Source organism: Centrocercus urophasianus, unplaced genomic scaffold, assembly GCF_019232065.1.
Source record: "Centrocercus urophasianus isolate 14NV4802_14NV808 unplaced genomic scaffold, USGS_Curo_1.0 seq_26, whole genome shotgun sequence".
Lineage (NCBI taxonomy): Eukaryota > Metazoa > Chordata > Aves > Galliformes > Phasianidae > Centrocercus > Centrocercus urophasianus.
Window position 1 is genome coordinate 2,979,467 of NW_024884822.1, and position 19,217 is coordinate 2,998,683.

Consider the following 19,217-nt stretch of genomic DNA (forward strand, 5'->3'; position numbering starts at 1 on the left):
ATTCCATATTAAGTTACAAATTCTCTTTTCTATAGATTTACTTTTTTTACTTTTTTTTTTCCTCTTCGGATTCCAGGTATGTAAGATACATCTCTATAACATAAAAACACCATCATGCTTCTGCTCGCGTTTGAGTACCTGTTTATCTCACAAATTGTTAGCCCTGACCTCAGTAAAAGGAGAGAAAAGCTCAATTACTGAAAATCACACTGTTACAGCCCTGTGATACCCAACACAAATGCATTAAACAGGAAGGAGCAGCAGTGAAGCAGTGACATGCAAGGCAACTTGTTGGTGGGGTGAGGTAGGGAACAAAGGAGATCTGAATGACAAACAGCACCTCCATAGCTTGAAAAGGTCACTGTAATAAAAACAGCTCGGGGAACTGGAAGCAAATGCAAGCATTGCTACAGACTGGAAGAGAACCCGAAATCCAAACAAATGGTACATAAAAATACAATTTCATTCATGTGTGAATGCCACAGATTGAACAGTGGAAACATTTGGGGAGCTGACAAAATGGAATGGGATTCCCCCCATGCCGTGATATTGAGACATTTGAAAAAGTAAGCATTTACTCAGGCCAGTAGCCAAATCTTACATCAGCTTTTCAATGGAAGAATCTGGCAGAAAAATAAATGACATACATTTATAAAAGACGCCAACATTCTTCCGTTGATTAATTTATTTGAGAAAAATAACCTCTCATCTGTAGGTTCAGTATGCAATAAAAAGGAGCTGGCCACACCAAGACTTACACTAAGCAAACTCTTTCTGTTTCTGAACCTTTAGGGTTGTGTAAGCCAGCTGTACACAGGCACGATGCAAGGTAAGGGCATCCCCACAGACAAGAACCAAGCTGGAATGCAACGCTCACCTTTGCAGGCATCCCACCACATCAAACTCTCAGAATATTTACCCAGCCTCCCAAAATAAACCCCACGGTGGGCACCTCCACCACGGTCCCTCTAAAATAAAACATTTGCAAATCCGAATCAAAATAGAGCAGCTGCTTAATGAAGGAACTACACCCTCGTCACATTTATACTGTAACAGAGGCTGCACAAGTTTGCTGCTGAAGTTGAGATTGTGAGAAAGGCAAAATTCTGGTCTACAAAATAAGATGCAATAATGCAAGCAAAGATGTCCTTTTCATAATATTGCTTAGTCTATTGAAGGAATTGGATTAAGAAATAACGGGAGAGAACACTGTGCTGGTGAGAGTTGCCTTTTCAGTAGAGAGTTTCACCAAAGCTCTACCTACAAATCCTTTTAGTGCAAATACGACCAGAGGGCAGTATGGCTGCTGCAGGTAAACAGAGCCAATGACAGAGTTCAGATTTCTTTCCTTTTATGCAGAAGGGATACAAAAGACATGCTTGTGAGAACTGCGAGGCAAAGAGAGAGGTGTGAATGAATAATAATAACAAAAAAGAATAATTAATAAGCACTGAGCAGCTTTTCTCCAGGGACGTGCTGAGTTCTCCCTCTTTTGTACACTTTAACTTAAGGTTTAACATCTTCTGCAAGAAAAATAATAATTCCTGGTTCCTATTGATTAAGTCATGCTTAATATTAAGATAAATTCAGTTTCTAGAGATGATAATAACTGGCCAAGAAAGATATATATTTATAGATTTGTCTTATGTAAAGCTAATATTTATAAGCATATTAAAATGGGTAAATCTATTCAAATAACTCCATAACCAGGAATAATTATTTATTGCTAGAAAAAAATCACAATTTCAATAAAGCACACACAGCCAAAGCATAAAGCTCTGCCTCATCAAAATGAGGAAATCCATGAATGGAATACTAACTCAGATGAAAACTGGCTGTTTGACTTTAAGATGCTCCTTACAGTAAATACTTGGATTCATAAGGAAAAAGGATGGATCGATGCAACTTTTCATTAGTACCAAAACAAAAACAAAAATGACAACTCACACAAAAAGCAACCAAAAAACTTACAGAATATCCTGTGTACAAATATTGCAAATAATTCTCAAAAAAAAAAAAAAAAAAGAAAAATCACAGTCTAAGTGTTAGGTTTTTGATTTTATAGTCTGATGTGCACACATGGCTTACACGTGCTTGATTCATCACTTTCAATCAGCCACCCAACTGTGCAGGTGACAGTTAAAAATGTGAAATGCTTTCTAAATGTTGCCTTTCCATTTAAACAGCTGCAGAAACCACTATAAAATTTGTTAGAACTACATTATTGCCAATGAGAAAGGAAGCATAGTTTCAGAAGACTGAAACTGTATCGAAGGACAGGATGATTATAAAGCCAGATCATTTCCAATACAGCACAGCTAACAGCAGCTAACCATTATAGGTCTGGTTTTTCCATACAAATAAAGGAAAAAATGCCCCACCTGAACACAAGCAACTGTCAGACTTACCGTGAGGAATAGGGAGATGTGTAATTACAACACAACAGGACCTGTCAGCTCTCAAGCAAGGCATCAGGCCTTGGCACAATGGCATGGAACAAGAATATTCAGTGTTTAAATTTCAAATGTGTGACATTTGTTGGGGACCTGAAACTAGTTTCTACAGGACAACATAAGGTTTGGTAATGAGAAAAACCAAGGCCTGCCTGGCTGCAGTACCTGAACTGTTCCCCAGCCATTAGGGGAGCTATCAGTGAAAGCAAACCTTGGAAAGTTACTGTTGCCACTGCCTTTCTGCGCTGCTTCTATTACAAGACAGAGGCTGCCAGTTTTACACATCGACCAGCATTACATGAAATGAAGTGAAAACAGCAAAGAATCTCTTCAGCTCTCAGCACTATGATGGGGTCTAAGCATGTAGGAACGATAGAAACAACTATCAATGCCACTGCTTCTGTAGTATTCCTTTTTTTTTTTTTTTTCTTTAAATTACCTTACAACCTTCTGTTCAAGATTTGCTTGTCTGTTATGAATTCATAAATTAATAAATGCAGTGTTTCTGCAAAATCTAATAGCTAGAATCAAGTCTGAATCAAGTTCTGGCTGCAGTTCAGACATCTGCTGGCATCGTCAACATATGCTATGCAGATTAGCAACAGCAATAGTATCAGCAATAGCTGCAGCAACATGGAGCTGATACTTAAGAGAAAGTACACCCTCCAGTTTCAGTGTGAAAGCACATATTGTGCTATTCCTCCACCTCTAATTCCAGTCCATGGCTGCAAATTTGGACACGGCGCTAAAGGAATGAAACAGAACTAAAATGAGCAGACATTAAGGATTCAGAGAAATGAAGTATTAGAACACACTGAAAATAACAATGTGTGCGTATATATGTGTATACATATAAATATATGTAAGGACCTTAGGGCTAATGAAAACTTTGGTTCAAAACAACACATACAGGAGAAGACTACTGCTTAAAACCTGAAAGCGAGGATCCATCCTTCACAGTGTAAACACTGAGAACACAACAGGTTTCAGCTTTTGTTCAACCTCACCTACTATAGAAATACAGTAATATAATTATATATTAGTAATATATATATAAGTGATATAATTCTATATTACTACAGAAATATAGTAATATTAAAAATGGAAAAATATAGAAATATAGTAATATACTAAATATAGAAATGTAATAAGAAAATCTTCATTGGTCTTCGTCATCCACCAGAGCACTAAGGACAGAATTATTGACATTAGCTTTGCTAAGGGACAGCACACAACAGTCATGGATACTGAGTGGGAAAGACAGTCTATAGCAAAGAGTTCAAAATAGTGATGATGAACCAAACATACATAATTTCCTCTTATTTTGTAAGTAGAAATTAAAATGATAAATCTGCAACTTTTTTTTTGGTAACTCACTGTAAAATGTCATAAAAAAAAAGAATGTTCCTGGTATTTCCATGTGAATGTAATTGTATACATAGATGTAATTCCAGCCTAACTTCTGGAGGTAGAGATTAGAATCTGTGTAATGAAATAACAACAAAAAAGCCCAATCCTTCCTCCATGGAAACTTACGTGACTTTAACTGTTGCTGCCCTACACATAATTCAGCAGAGCCCTACATGATACATAGTGAAAGCAGCTTCAGGAGGACAAGCCACCAGCCAAACTTCACAAACGCATACAGCTGTTACAACAGAAAAGTGACGGTGAGGAAGGCTGAAGTCTTTCTTCTCAATTTCTGTTCCTCCCCATGCGACCTCAGAAGCCAAGCAAGGGATTGAAATGAACAAAACCAGGATGTTCAGGGCAGTTTAGGGCAGTACTTCTTTACCTTTATGATGAAATAAATAAACAAGCAAACAAAAAACCACCGTCGATTTCTTATTTCTAAACTACATTTTCTGTATTTCTGCTTGTGCCCATTTCCTTGTGTCAGTGGACACTGCTGCAAAGAGCCCAGCTCCCTGCGGGGTACTGCTGCCCACCGGGAAGCTCCCCCACAGCCTCTTCTTCTGTGGGCTGAGCAGTCCCAGCCCCTCAGCCTCTCCTGGTGCATCAGCTGCACCAAGCCCACGTTCACCTTGGCGGCCCAGCTCTGGGCTCCCAGCACTAAGACCCCTTCTCTATTACCAAGGGTCACCAGCCCACCCGGAGCTCCAGCTGCATCACAGCTGGGCCGGGCAGAGAAGCATCTCCTCCCCAGCCCACCGCCAGTGCTTGCCTGTCACAGCCCAGGCTGCTGTGGGCACACGGCTGGCTTACGGTCAGCCTGGTGTCCCCAGATGCACTTCAGCACAGCTGCCTCTCTGCTGGCCTGCTGCAGGGGGTTGGCTATTCATCACCAGGTGCCAGACTTCGTGATTCCCTTTTGTGAGACTCCTGTCAGAATTGTGAATGGTCTCTATGCTGAGCCCACTTAATTGTGGAATAGTTCTTCCAGCAACATCCTCATGCTGGGATAGCTACGCACATCTAGGCTTCTTATCTACAGTTAAAACTCATGTCTTTCTGGCAGAAAGATGAAGGAGCTGCCTACTGAGATCTCCAAACCCTTTCATTTAGTCTCTCAGTAAGCCAAAGTCCATCTTTTGCAAGGAAAAAAAACTCAGCTAAGGATTCCAGATTTCTGTTGTTGCTACTTTATTTTCTATCCCATAAATGAGCAGATACAGAAACCACTTCCTCCGTTCAGTAAGGGGTGATATGCAACCATTGGAAGAAGTAATCATTTTTTTTCTATGGGATTCAATTATTTTTCAGAGATGACTTTGTCTGTATGGGCTTGCATTTTACAGCAGAAGCTGGAAACATGTTTATTTGATGCTGGACTCTAGAAAGCTAGAAAGCATACTTTCAAGCATTTCCAGCACAGGATCTCAAATAAGACCAACAATTACTGTGTATTAATGAAAGTTCTGACTTCTTTCAGGGGGGGAAAAAGAAAAAGAAAAAAAAGGAAAAGTAAAGATTTTTTTTTAATATGCTGCAATGAGATGGTTTGTATCAACTAACTTACACAATAATGACAAAATCCTATAAAAAGTTACTGTCAGGTTGATTGCAGGAGATCCTTCTAGATAACTGTACTGAATGTAATAAATGCTAGTCCTTACATAATAAAATACTGTAGTCATAAACATAAGGGACTGATTATATTTTAGTTCAGTTCTAACTCACAGACAACACGAAACAACAAGAGCCACTGCAGCCAACTTATTTCCCCATTTCCCTCCCCTTGATGACAGCAACTGCTTGTGAAAAACCCAAAGCAAACCCTGTCTTCTAAGTAGCATCCAAAGGACTCTGCAGGCAAATAGTTACACTGAGCCAAATCCTTATAGTATTCTCATTAAGCCCAAAAGACATGTTCACACTGAAAAACTATGATTGACTGCCCTTCCAGTTGAACTTCAGTAGCTTCCTGGAAATCATGACAATGCCTAATGCACACCCTCAGGTTTTAGAGATGCATCTTTTTCCCAAATTCACAATATTCCAAAACCCATCTGCAACTACTTTCCCATTGCTGCAAAGGCTGAAGATGATGAATGTACCTAATTACGGATCCATAAGTCAATAACTACTGTGTGAGGAGATAAAATCGAGGTGTTTTATACCTTTGTTAAAAAAAAACAAATATATATTTTTTCTGGTTGGGATTCTAAAATCTGGTTTAACAGCACTACGTGAAAACACGAAAGCAAAGCTGCTGGCAACAAAAACCCATATCTTTTTTTTTTTCCTCTGTACGATTTAAAACTCTGCTCCATTGTATTGCATGTGAAGCCATTACAATGGCATTCCAACAAGAACAGTTGTGTTGCTAGAAAGAAAATATGTAGAATGAATACACAGAGAGGAAAAAACCTATTCTTACTGCAAGCTCTAAGAAACCATCCTAGAAAATGGTATGTCAGGAATTGACCTTCTTCTAAAAGGAAAAAAAAATCTAACTTTCCATGTGTAAAAGGTCTCATTACCTTCTATAATATTTGTATTCTTCAAAATATCATCAGCAGGTGCACCAGCTTTCAAAAACCTCTTGTCCTTCATCAAATATAATTGTTCTGCATATTATATTAAGAAATACAAGCAGAGGAATGTAAGTGACGGGAGTTCAATTAAAAGCAGCCTAATATCTGCTGCATAGAAAATGATTCTGCAACTAAAATCAGGTTCTAATGAGAGGAAAAAAGGAATACATTTTCACAGATTTTTAATTACACAGAATTTCCTCAAACATGATTTTTAATAACATATTCCATTAGGTTAACATCATATTTAAAGAAAGTGCATTTTCTGATTTCATTTTAAGTTTGATTTTGAGCAATTATTGTGTCATTGTTCAGCAGTAGAAAGGTTGAATTCATTTGCTGTGTGGTTATGCTAGGTATGATTGATGTCGCTTCTCCAAATGATAAACCAATCACCCCAATGATGTAATGTCATTTTAAGAGTGCTATAATCACATTTCTCTCAAACTAGAAGCTCTGATGAGTTCTAACAAAGATTTATTGTAGATTAAAGACCTTCATAATACCAACAATAGATTGCTCATTTGATTGAAGATTTGAAGAATTCTGTGCTTTTTTTTTCCAGATCCACCTAGGTAGATTGCTAGGCTATTGCTAAGGGCATAGGGCAATACAAATGGATGACTATCACCTCATATTAAAGATGACTCAAACTTGTTGAGTGGTTAGCCTATAATTGCAGAGATTGAAGCAACTGTAAGTGCACAATCAGCCAAACAGAACACATACACAATGAAATCAGCAGAAGTCGCCTGCAAATATTTCTTTTCCAGTATGCACTTTGAAGACTGTGATGGAATTATTTTAAGGAGGAACCCAGAAAGTGATAACTAACATTTATTATTGCCTTAAGATTTTTTGGAATCTAAACTGTGAATCTACATGTCTTCAAATATTTATTTTTAACCCAAACCCAAATTTAAACAAAATATTTATCTACTATCTTCCAAAAGTCTAGAGGATGTTGCTAAATTTACATAGCCCCTAATATAAATTAATGACAAATATATAAATACAAAAATAACATAACCATGGTCCACATTTCTATAACATGTAAAAACTACTCTGAAAATCCTACAGGAAGAATGAGACAAAAAAGGTAACTTTTCCAATTTGAACTACATGTCACTGTCTGCAGTATTTTCTCATAAACTCTTGAAAGGAAACAAAGTACCTGACAAATACAGATAGGTTTCTACAGGATGTGCTAAATCCAAAGAGCATGTGCCATGAAATACTCTAAATGTTCATCAATTATGCTGTTTTCCTATGCCCTGAAAACTAAAAGAAAGCCACAATATACTACGAGTGCTTATTAAAGAAAATTGACTATTTTGGGGAAAAATATTAAAGTACAGAATGAACAACTCAGCTATTCATAAACAAAGCAAAGCGTATCTGAGCATGCAGAAAAGGTTCCTTGTGCCAGCCATAGTAACGTGTGAGAAAAGAAACAATGAATAGCATTTAAAACACAAAGAAACACAAGGAGTTCTTCCATAAACTTTTCAGATGTTCTTTTACTACAGCTTGGTTCATTTGACTGCAGAAGCAAAGCCATGCTTGGTCACTAGCTGCAGCTATAAATACCAAGTACCCAGTGTTCAGGGCTTCTCCAGGTCTCCAGTCTCTCACACCAACCTGCAATTTTCTTCCACCAAGCAGCCCTCACTATATCTCTCTCTCAGTCTCTCTCACCATTGCCTTTTAAAGCTTTGTAAACTGATAAATCACATCCTTTAGTCAAATAACATTCTTTGTTTTCAGCTTTATTTTTTTTCTTCCCTTTGTTCATCACTCAAATTCATCCATTCCTGAGCTCCAAGATGACACATCCCCGAGAACTCACCCCATACTCAAGGTGGCCCATCACCAACTGGTGAACAAGCATTGCATTCTCCACAAGCGTCACTTTGCTCTGCTCTGAATTTCTTCTGCAATTTTACTGCTCTACTACTTGGTTTCGCAATGCCATTCTGACATTTCCTCACAGTCCCCACAGACTGTCTTTCAAACAACTCACAATGTTAGTAACAACAAATACCTGTGATCATGGCAGATTTCACAGAGAGCAAAATGCAAACTATTTCATCAAACAGATCACAATTACTCACAAATGGCTGAATCCTTCAAAGGACTCTTGATGGTTTCTAAGCCAGTACTGAGCTTTTTCAGTTTTCTACACTGACTTAAAAACAGAATATATTTTACCTATATGTCCACATTTTTCTATATTTCTACATAATTTCTATAGTTACTGCTGAGTTTCCAATTTTTCTAACTGGAGATTTTGGGACTTGCATCTCTTGAGATCAGCCCAAATATCTCTAAAATAAAAACAAGCAAAAATACTGCTTTCACATTTTACACCCTCAGACATCAAGACCGAGGACGGAAACATGCTCAATATCTGAATTATAATTCCTTTTAATGTATATAATAATAGTTATAGCAGGTGATATTTAAAAAAATCTTACTGAGCAGAAGCATTACAGAGCTGAAGGACAGTTCAAGTTGGGAGTTACTACAGGATGCCTGTAGGCCAAACTCATGCCAAGGCAGGACAGCTCTGAGATCAGACAGCCCAGGATTTTAACCGACTCGTTCTTCCAAATATCCAAGGACAGAGACTGCAAAGGCTCCATGAGAAACCTGCTCAATACTTAGGGAAATATTTTATCTCTTATCCACTTTGAATCTTTTATTTTTCAACTTCTGCTCATTTTCTCATATTGCCACTGTTCACCACCAATATTTACAGGGCATAATTTAAATCTGCTTTATGTATCCACAGATGCAAAAAGTTCCAAGCTATGTGGTGCCTCCTACACTGTTCAGATTTGTACTTTTATACTTTTACAGGTAAGAGAGACCTTGAGCAGATCAGTAAGTGCCTTTAAAATTAAGCAAAAAATAATAGCTTCTAGTTGTTCTGCTTATAATTCTCAAAAAAAAAAAAAAAACAAAAAAAAAAATCTTTATTTCTCAGTTTTTCAACATCAAAATTAAATAAGGCATTTGCTTAAAGAATAAGAAAAAAAGAAGAAAAAGAAAGAGAAGGAAAGAAAACCCTAAGAACTACAGAATATATGGCTGATAGCAGAACTGCAAATATTTTAAAACTGAAGACTGAAAGACAAGTATTATTTTGCTGAAAGTATCAGGATTTTAGTTAACACAGAAAGTGCAGAATCAGATTCTAAAGCAAGAACACACAGACAGCAGCAGAAGGAGCACATTTCCAGATACAGAACCTCATCACTACATCAGGTGTTGGCTTAGCCTGTGCAGAATAAAGGACTACTGTGTATGTATCTCTTTTACAAGAAACATACTTAGAAAACTAAATTTCTTAGGTGACAAGCTTTCATTAATAATTTTACACTGCTTGTAACACTTAAATTAAAAAAGATCTCTATATAAAAAAAAAAAAAAAAAACAATAGAAAAACATGCAGTATGTTTCCAAAAAAGTTTTGCTGAAATAAAACTATCATTTTCTGTTTGCCTCATTTCCACACATGCTCTTAATTTTCAGGTGATGAAAGAACACATTTGCAAAGTAACATATAAAACGAGAACAAGCACATCACAAACAAACTCCATATGTTTGCAATTTTTCTTACCACTGCTGGTTGCCTGCTGTGGCCCTGAACATGCTCTTAGTAGGTATGAATTAGGAGAGAACTCCTCATCAGGATTGGTGTCCATGATTTGATGGGACGTATTGCTGTCTAGCAATGGCATCTGGCAGCTAACTGGTGGAGGATTATGAGAACTGGGCAGCTGAGCAGATGGGAGAAGGCTAGACGAGGATGTAGGTGGAATGGGACGACCTGGGAAAGAGGACACAGGGATCAAAGATCAGCAGTGAGCGTAATGAAAAAAAAAAGGAAAACAAATTCTTATTTACTCTTCGCTTCTGTGAACTTTCCTCTCATAACTTGATATCAATCCATTCCATCAAATGCACACAAATGAAGGCAGCTTTTTTTTTTTCTTTCTTTTTTGTGCAATGCCCATTAGAATATTACTGTTTGTAGGGATGAAAGGAATAAGAGAAACAAGTGTTCTGATTTTTGCAAGTTTAACCAGAGCATTGGAGAAATCATTCATGAATAATTTATACACAGAAAAATATGACCTCTGTGATCCTGCCAAAGTCTGTGAGGCAAAGACAGATCTGCTGCATGTGAGCTACAAATGTTAAAATGCAGCAAAACTATTTGAAATGGTGCATTCTGACTCTCACCATTTTTAAAGAAACAGCAGCAGAGCAAATGCATGCTATCTTTCCCCTTAGCTACTCCTTCATTTCTGAAAGCAAGAACACTACTCTTTGTACGAATTACATTAAGGTTTATCTCATTAGGATTTAAAAAAACAAACAAAAACCAGCCATCATTGGAAGGTAACCATAGGCACTTTAAAAGCTCTCACTGTCTGACACCAGCAAGCAGCTACCTTCAAAAAATTTAAAGTAACAAAACCAGCTGGATTCAGGCAAACGACTATAATGCTTTGTTTTCATTGTATTCTTAGCTCTGGATAAACTGATGGTAAGACCAAACGGCCAAGTTATCACTGGGCAGAGGTCGGTTTAAGCTTCTCGATAACAACCCCCATCTACCTTCTTTTATGCTATACATTCAATATATATCCAATATTTTCCTTGCAGACACTTACAAAAAATAATTCTGATATTGATGTCACGAATAACTACTGTTATTATTCATGATTGTTGCCATTCTTGTGAAAGCCTACAGCACATGTTCTAAACAATCAAGGAAGCAGAAGAGAAAAAGCAGTTTCAAATCACTTATTTGCAATGTGTAGGAAATAAGAAGCAAGACTGAGGTTTGATACATCTTAGGTAGGAACGTGACACAGTGTACACCCTGTGTATTTCATTCTCACAAATTCTGGTGTTGCTTCAAGTTTATGAAGTTAAAAGAAGAAACTTTATATATTCAGAATCTTCATTTACCATATCATACGGAAATGCATTAACTTTATTCTGAAAATACTGCACATGAGAGGCGATGAGGTGAAATAAGATTTTGCCCTCTGTGTGAGCCTCAGGACATACTTTAAAGAAACTTAGGTACATGTCTGCAGAATACATCGAGACAGACGAAAGAGCACCAAAGACAATGTTTCGGCCAAGCACAGCTGATTGCATTGCTTCATGAAATAATATAGCCCTAATCCCTGAAGACAAGGTAACATTTCCAACCAGGACATTTCTGTTTGTAGCTTAGATCAAACAACAGGTATGAAGTTCTTACACTGTTGCTTTTTTTTTTTTTTTTTTTTTTTTTTATATTGGCTGAAGCAGCCTCCCAAGGAAAATTTGTCCATAAGCACCTGTCAATTGAAAAACACAGATGCCTGTGAGCCAAGCATCATCCTGCCAACCCGTACTGTGGTTACATTTTCCAATAAACTGCCAAATGTGATTAAAGCTTTTCTCATGGTTGGGGTACTGTGAAGTTAATTTCTGGTGTCTATTTGATATTGAACTCCCACCACAGCCTTTCCTGCTATGGCAGTTGGGCTCCTGCAGTGCTGCTTCTCCCTCTATGGCTCTTTCTCCTCTACTCCCTGAAACACGTAGAAACATCTTAGAACACCCATCCTTCTGTACAAGTTAACAACTGAAGAGGAACAGTAAGGCATATGTGGAACTTCAGTTTTGTTTCCTTGGGAAATGAGCCGAAGGGGTAACTCTGCAGAACCACAGCTGAAGGAGTGGTTGTAAAATTACCAAAGAGAAGTGAAAGTTTGCAGTTAGGCTATAAAAAGCACAATAAATACAATTTATTAGTTACTACATATTCTTAAGATAGAAATAATGGTTTTGATTCATCCTGTTGAATAATAATTTCTTGGTCAAATGAATTCAATGTGTTACTGAACAGACTGAGCTCTATCGGTTCTGGAAACCCGACCTTCTTGTCAGAACTGCTCTGTGTCTGCAGATACTCTCACAGTCTTATTTTGAAACCTTCTGTTTCTCAAAATGACTCTAATTCCCCTCATTTCACAACGAGTCTCACATTACCCCACTGTACTATAAAATATCCTGCGATGCAGGCTGTAACCTCAGTCTTCAGAATTTACATCCATAACGTAAAACAGAAGCTGGTACAATTTATATCTACTCTTCAAATACTAACATTATAAAGCTTCTATAAATAAGATTTTTATCTTGTCGTGCACTGACAGAAATCCTATGTAATGGATACTTACTTCTACAACAGTAAAGTAATTGTGTCATATCCCCAAAGAAATGTAAAACAGATATAAATGCTACAAAAGGGAAAACAAAGTCTAGATGCTGCTGTGTTACAATTTCAATATGAAAAAATAACACTAGTTCTTCACGTGTGCACATGCATGGTTGTACTGCATAAACACACAAATGGCACAGAAAGATACTGAATACAGTATTTTGAACTAAAGCAAGCAAACATCCCCCCCCACACTTTTTTTTACCTTATATTCTTTTCCTTGTTACTTTCTCCTGTCATTAACACTATTTCTCAGTGAAAGAAAAGCTTGATAGCTCTCCTTCAGGAGGGCTTCTGATTTTGGATAGCTTTGCACTTCTGTGCTATACGACATCTCATTCTGCAAGGGCCTTCTTTTTATATTTTTTCTCTTTTACTCTCTTTATCATCACTTATATTTCTTTTCTCCCCCACATAAGATGATATAGTAGACAACAAAGAGTTATTTCCATTTTTTCTTTTCTAACAGTGTCACATCTTTCTTCATCAACTCAGGAACTTCTATGAAACCATTCCTCAATTAGAGTTCCACTCTAAATCCCTAAGGCTTAAAATCGGCCTTGTCAACAATCAAAAATCAGGCCATGCTTGTAGCTGGTAACAATGCCACAGGCTTACAACCATCCCCAGCAATGCACCCACAAAAGCTGAGTGGGTACAGATCAGATACTGATGTGAAGATTTCCTTTTAAGAAAGACTTCTCATTAAGGACAGCTTCACAGATAGATAGAGGTCGAATAAGGCACAAATAAAAACCAAATTTCAAACTTACAAAAGAGCAAGCTCCCCTCCTGATGGATAAGATATCACAAATGCCTGGCAAAGTTTCAGGAGTGTGAATTATAGAGTTCTTTGGGGCAACATGCCAGAGTGATAAGGAGTGATAAGGAGTGACTATCTTCTTGTTTGAGAATGAACTTCAGGAGGGGGAGAACTGCACGCAAGAGATCTTATTAGAAGAATAAGGCCAAGAGTTTTATCATGCTGGGAACAGAAATATGTATAATGGGCATCAGCCTTCGAACGGCACTGGTGAAGTCCAGAGGCAAAAATAATGATGTAAGCTCCTCAGATACCTGAAGTCCCATCATGCAGCATTTAGTTCAACGCTAACACAATAATTCAACCAAAACATTCCTAAGAATGTCCAAAAAAGGTAGAGTAAACATTTATTTGATGATACTAGTTTGACAGATGAAACACTCAACTCTTGAGTAGTAGTAGTGGTGGTAGTGGTAGTTCAACCTGACTGTAAAACAGGAGCAGGAGAGAGAACTCTTAGCAGACTCCTGTCTGCTGACTTGGATGTCTCAAATTCAGATAATCCTTAGTGGCATTTTCTGGTATGCCTGAAAAAGGAGAAGGGAGATTATGGCTTTGGGGCTTTTCCATTGTGACTTGTTTGGACATGTGAAGCAGAGGAAATTGCTGAGGTAGTCTATCACTGACTTCCAAATCCTGCTTGTGTTCTTCCTGAAACAAGTTTCTAGGCTCAAATAATCACTTCATGTTTTAGAGGGAATGACATTTCCTTTTACTTACATATAAAGAGGCTGATAAGTGATGTTCCTGACAGCACCATTAGATACGAGACCCAAAAGTACAGCAATCTCTATCCACGGAGTCCATGACTGAGGAAGTGACAGGGTCAGAACGGGTGACAAGCTTAGTACTGCAAAGCTGCCATGTGTGCCCACTGTGTAGCACAGCAACAGTGCTGCAGAGAAGACGCTCTCGAGTCCAGACACTTGTAAGACAGCTATTACCAATTCTGCTCATCTTAATCGCAGTAACACACTTGGGAAAAGGATACTGCCATTGCTGTTAGTGTAAGAAACCAAAACTCACCAACAGCACTCCCCCCACCACCCCCAGAAGGAAAAATTACCGCTTGCAATCACTCTTTATTATCATACATCATAGTATAACTGAGACACAATCAAAGAAAAGAAGCAGGCTGCTTATCAGTTTCTGAAGTTTGTGAGATGCATTTTCCATACTCTCCCTTAACTTCTCTCCCTGAACTCCCGCTCAAAAGATCTGTGGAGCTTTGGAGACAAATAAAATCCACGCGTGTGTAAAACTCTGGCCCTGATTTTCCACCGTGGCGTGTGAGAGAAAGCAGGGAACACACAGGATGGAAGGGAGTGAAATGTAAGAATTTTGACATGTGAGCAGGCACTATGTAAATTCCCATTACAAAAACAAATCTTGAAGAGCTGGTATCCAACCTCTTCAGTTAATTGTAATATAGTATGGTATAACTATCCATAACACCTTTCAGGAAAAATAATTTTATAAATATTTATGTAATGTTTATGTACATGCTTACCCACATACAGTTAGGCAGGAATACATCATTTCCAAAAATGAACATTATTCTAGGAGTCAGACTCCGTGAATTCAGGCTCTTAAAATAGCCATTTTGCCATGAATTGTGTCAGGGTAAAGATCACAACCTGTCAGCTGCTATCCCACACACCTAAGTTATCCTTTTCAATTCAAAAAGTTGTCACCGGAAAATTCAGTCTCAAACATAGATCTCAAAGCTTACTATATTTGCAGTGGAATTTTCTAGCTTCTCCTGTTAGACAGATCTCACTTTTAAGGTCAGGATATGCATGACAAAAATCAGGGCAGATTTTATCCCCCTCCTTTTTTTTTTTTTTTTCCTTATTTCAGGAAACCCAGAAAGCTGGATGGGAGCACTGTGCGAAACACAGAGCAGGACCTGCTTCCACGAGCACCACAACTCACTCTACAGAGCACAATGCACTTCTGACTGTATTTCCAGCTCAGCTTAATTGAAGCACCTACATTGTCAGCAATGTTAAGTTCACTTTAAAGAGTGAGAAACATTGCTAAATGTGTCAGGAAACAACTAGATAGCACAAGAAGCAATTTTTTGCAGTGCAAAGCACTATAAATTAAGCAGGCAGCTGATGAAGGTGAAACCTTCCTGAGATACAGCACATTCAGCACTCTCCCTATTCCTCCCAGAATAATTGCTTCTTTTTTTTTTTACAAGAAAAAAAATAATCCTTCAAATGTTTGTGCAAAGCAAGTCCTGCCAATGGGCTGGGCACTCATGCAGGATCACACTTACTAAATCAAGTATATGTCAGTATAGCTGGCATAAGAAGTATTTCTATTTTGTATCTGATGAAATTACTACAGGTAACAGGCATCGGGAAAAACAGGTACTACAGGTAACAGGCATCCATTCCCTGCATTGTACCAGCACCTATTATTTTTGTAGCGAAAACAGAATTTGTACTTCAGTGCACTGGAGGTCAGCATGGAGCCCAGCAGGCAAAGCTGTTGTCATGGGAGAGAGCTGTGTGCTCTCAGAGCTCAGCAGGCTGGGGAGCAGGCACAGCACCGCCCAGCACGTAACTCCTCTGCAAAGAGCTCTAAAGGCAGCTCCATTAACTCTTTACTGCCGGGCTGCATTTCAAGTTCACAAGACAAAAAATAGAATAAACCCCAAATGACGTATATATGAAGAACAGGAAAACAGTAATGACAATTTGTGATCATTTTCCTCAGCATTGAGATGTTTCAGTTTGCGTAAACTCATGCTGCACTTTTACTGTAAGGCAAACAAGCTTCAAAAATCACAAAAAAAAGATGGACATAAATCAGGATCCTGGATGATAGCTACCACTGAAGAAAGGTACTCCTAGTGCTTCAGAAGCTCCTGTCTCTCTGGAAGTAGCAAAACGAAACCAGTCAAGCCTTTAAGATAAGTGATTTCACACTGTCTATTTCACAAGAGTAGAAGAGACAATAAAGTCTCCCTAGCACATAGGGCTGATATTCTTGCACAGACCTGCTCATTGATGCTTACAGGCATTTCTCTGCTTTAAAAGGGACAGTCAGGGCAAGTAAGAATGAAATAAAAACCATCATATCATACGGGGAAGAAAAGGCAAAAAAGGTGCCTCTGCAAGAATTAGGAGAGAAGGCCAAAGGGATCTAGATACAGTACATTATAATCTGTGATTTATATAGCAGTGAACTAATGAAGACAAACCAGCTCTATATGTTTATATCTTTCCCACTTCCCACTGAACAATATTCTGCGTGCCTCGATTAGTTTTTTCAAAACTTCTGCTGTGCAAAAAGTGTAAAATAAGAGCAAGAGTGCGAACAGCGAAGATAATGGGGAAAAAACGGAAGATTACGTAGCCACAGTATAGGCAAGAACTGTCCCCAAAAGCCAATTTCTATCACAAGATGAGGTGTGTTTATCTGTCAGTCTCACCCCTCAGAGCAGAGCCGCAGGGCTGTGCGTAGTGCGGAGCCCAGCTGCACTGCTTTCACCAGCACAGAGCCTGCTCTGCCCAGCAAGCAGAGCTGGAAACACCTGTGAAGAGATTGCTCAGTGCATGAGGACAGCGCTGCGAATGGAGCATACTGGGGGCTGGAGACCTGGGGGCTCACTCTGCTCCTTGGGACTACCTGCAGCCATTATCCTTCAGGGTTTCACTCAGACCCCCGAAGCCCTGAAACACAACTGATTTTTTCATTTGGTGAGTTTTTCATTTGAAGGAGCACTGAAGTTGAAAGGATTGCTTTGCAGTCCCCCAGAACAGCGTGAGCTGAGCATCAGTGTTCCCAAGGCCCCACGGCACCCCCAACACACAGCCTGCAGTGCTGCTGTTGAGTGCAAGCAGTTACAGCTGCCAGACCTCCACAGGTGGTACGGAAGCCAAATATAGCCAAAGTGATTACCATAATGGGGGGAAAAAAGTCAAGAAAGCCTCCAAATGAAACCTGGAAATAAACCTAGATTGTTTGAGAAATAAATGCATTAAATCTCTCTGGCACAGCATTGCTACAGTTCTGGTTACACTTTGACAAAGGACAATAAATTGTTTATGAAAAATTGTATGTGATGGAAAAGACAAAAAAATTAAAAAATAAAAAATTAAATGGCCAATGATTTTTGTGACCACAAAAAAAAAAAAAAAAAAAAAATCCGATTTTTCAATTCATATTTGATAGAGCATATTCAATATGAATACATTGCATCTTCCTTATCTTCTCTACCAGACCCATTTTCTGCACACAGAGAAATATATTTTAAGAAAAGGGACAAACAAAGAAGAACCATTAAGTGCTGGGCTCCGTTTAATTTTTTTTTTACTTCATTACGGAAACATCCTTCAAACTTGTGCAGGCGTTGTTAAGTTCCTTAAGACATTTCACCTCTGTGTGGTTTCCTAAAGCCCAGTGCTTCTACAGTTCTTGAATATGAAAATCAATGCAAGGTACTGTCATTACTAAAATCCATGCACAAAAGTAAGACTAACTTGGAAATCAATAACTTCTCTGGAAGCTTTTAGCATTAAAATCAAAGCTACATTAATTTTCCCAGGCAATACATCTAAAAATGCAATCAGCATTACAGAATTTGGATATTAAAAATAAGTAGACAGTCATGGCTCAGAAATAATGTAAACCAATTCAGCATGTAAAGGAATAATTTGCTGCTGTCCAAAGCTAACATCACTTAATTCTTGTCTTGTTGAATCATCTGATACCCCTTCCCTTATTAGTTAAACAAAGATAAATAATAAAAACAATTTACAACTGGAAGATGTCAGGGTTTTGCAGCTGTTCAATGTCTTTTGGGGAGATTAGATTTTGTAATGAAAAGATATAACCCTCATTTTACAAAAGCTGTTCCTGTCTTGGGAAAAGCATCAGTGAATAAGATTAGAAAACTCTTTTACTTCTTGAACATATTACACTAGCAAGCTGATTACTTGGCATATGTTTAATGGTACTTTCCTAGCTGGAAAACAGTAATTTGTTTCACTGATTTTTTCCCATCACTCCTAAAGTCAAAGTGCATTCTCAGCTCTCACCGTACCTCTGATTCAGCCAGGAAAATCTGAGGGAGAAGTAACACAAATCCAGCTGAACAGAAAGCACAAGAACTTGCATCAACTTCACGTCCATATTAAAGGCTCTACTGAACTAAGAATATGAACTATAACTGACAGTACATTATAACAACTCGTCAGCAGTTGTTATAACTGAGGCACAAAAATAATACTCTAAAATTAGGGATGTATTTGGAAGAAACATTCCAAAAATTTACAGCCACCATCACCATGACTGAATTTCCTCCTTTGGAAACTTAATAGTATGTAAACTGGGAAGAAATAGAAATATTATTTACCAATTTTATCAGCTCATACAGAGCAATGCATAAATGAAAGGCAATTTCAGCAATGGAAGGATCATCATAAGTTCTCAGATGGATAATTACCAGGAGCCATATGAAATCTACTACCTTACATGAACCTACAAATAGATGATTTGAACTTTATTCCAGTGACAGAGTTTGAGCTATGTGATAAAAACTTGTTTCAACTATCCAAACACCCCCTGTTCACCTTTACCTTGTTTTATCCAAATTCCAAACACTTATGCCACCTCCATTACATATCTTCCTGTCG

General features: G+C 38.1%; 1 protein-coding gene across 3 annotated transcripts in view; it reads right to left on the reverse strand.

The window, feature by feature from the left end:
* TENM2 (teneurin transmembrane protein 2) overlaps positions 1 to 19,217 on the reverse strand; it is a 547,500-nt gene that overhangs the window by 203,280 nt on the left and 325,003 nt on the right. For all 3 annotated transcript variants that reach the window (XM_042826120.1, XM_042826119.1, XM_042826118.1), the window contains exon 4: positions 10,077 to 10,286. In XM_042826120.1, the coding sequence (XP_042682054.1) occupies positions 10,077 to 10,286 (210 nt within the window). The remainder of the gene's footprint in view (positions 1 to 10,076; positions 10,287 to 19,217) is intronic.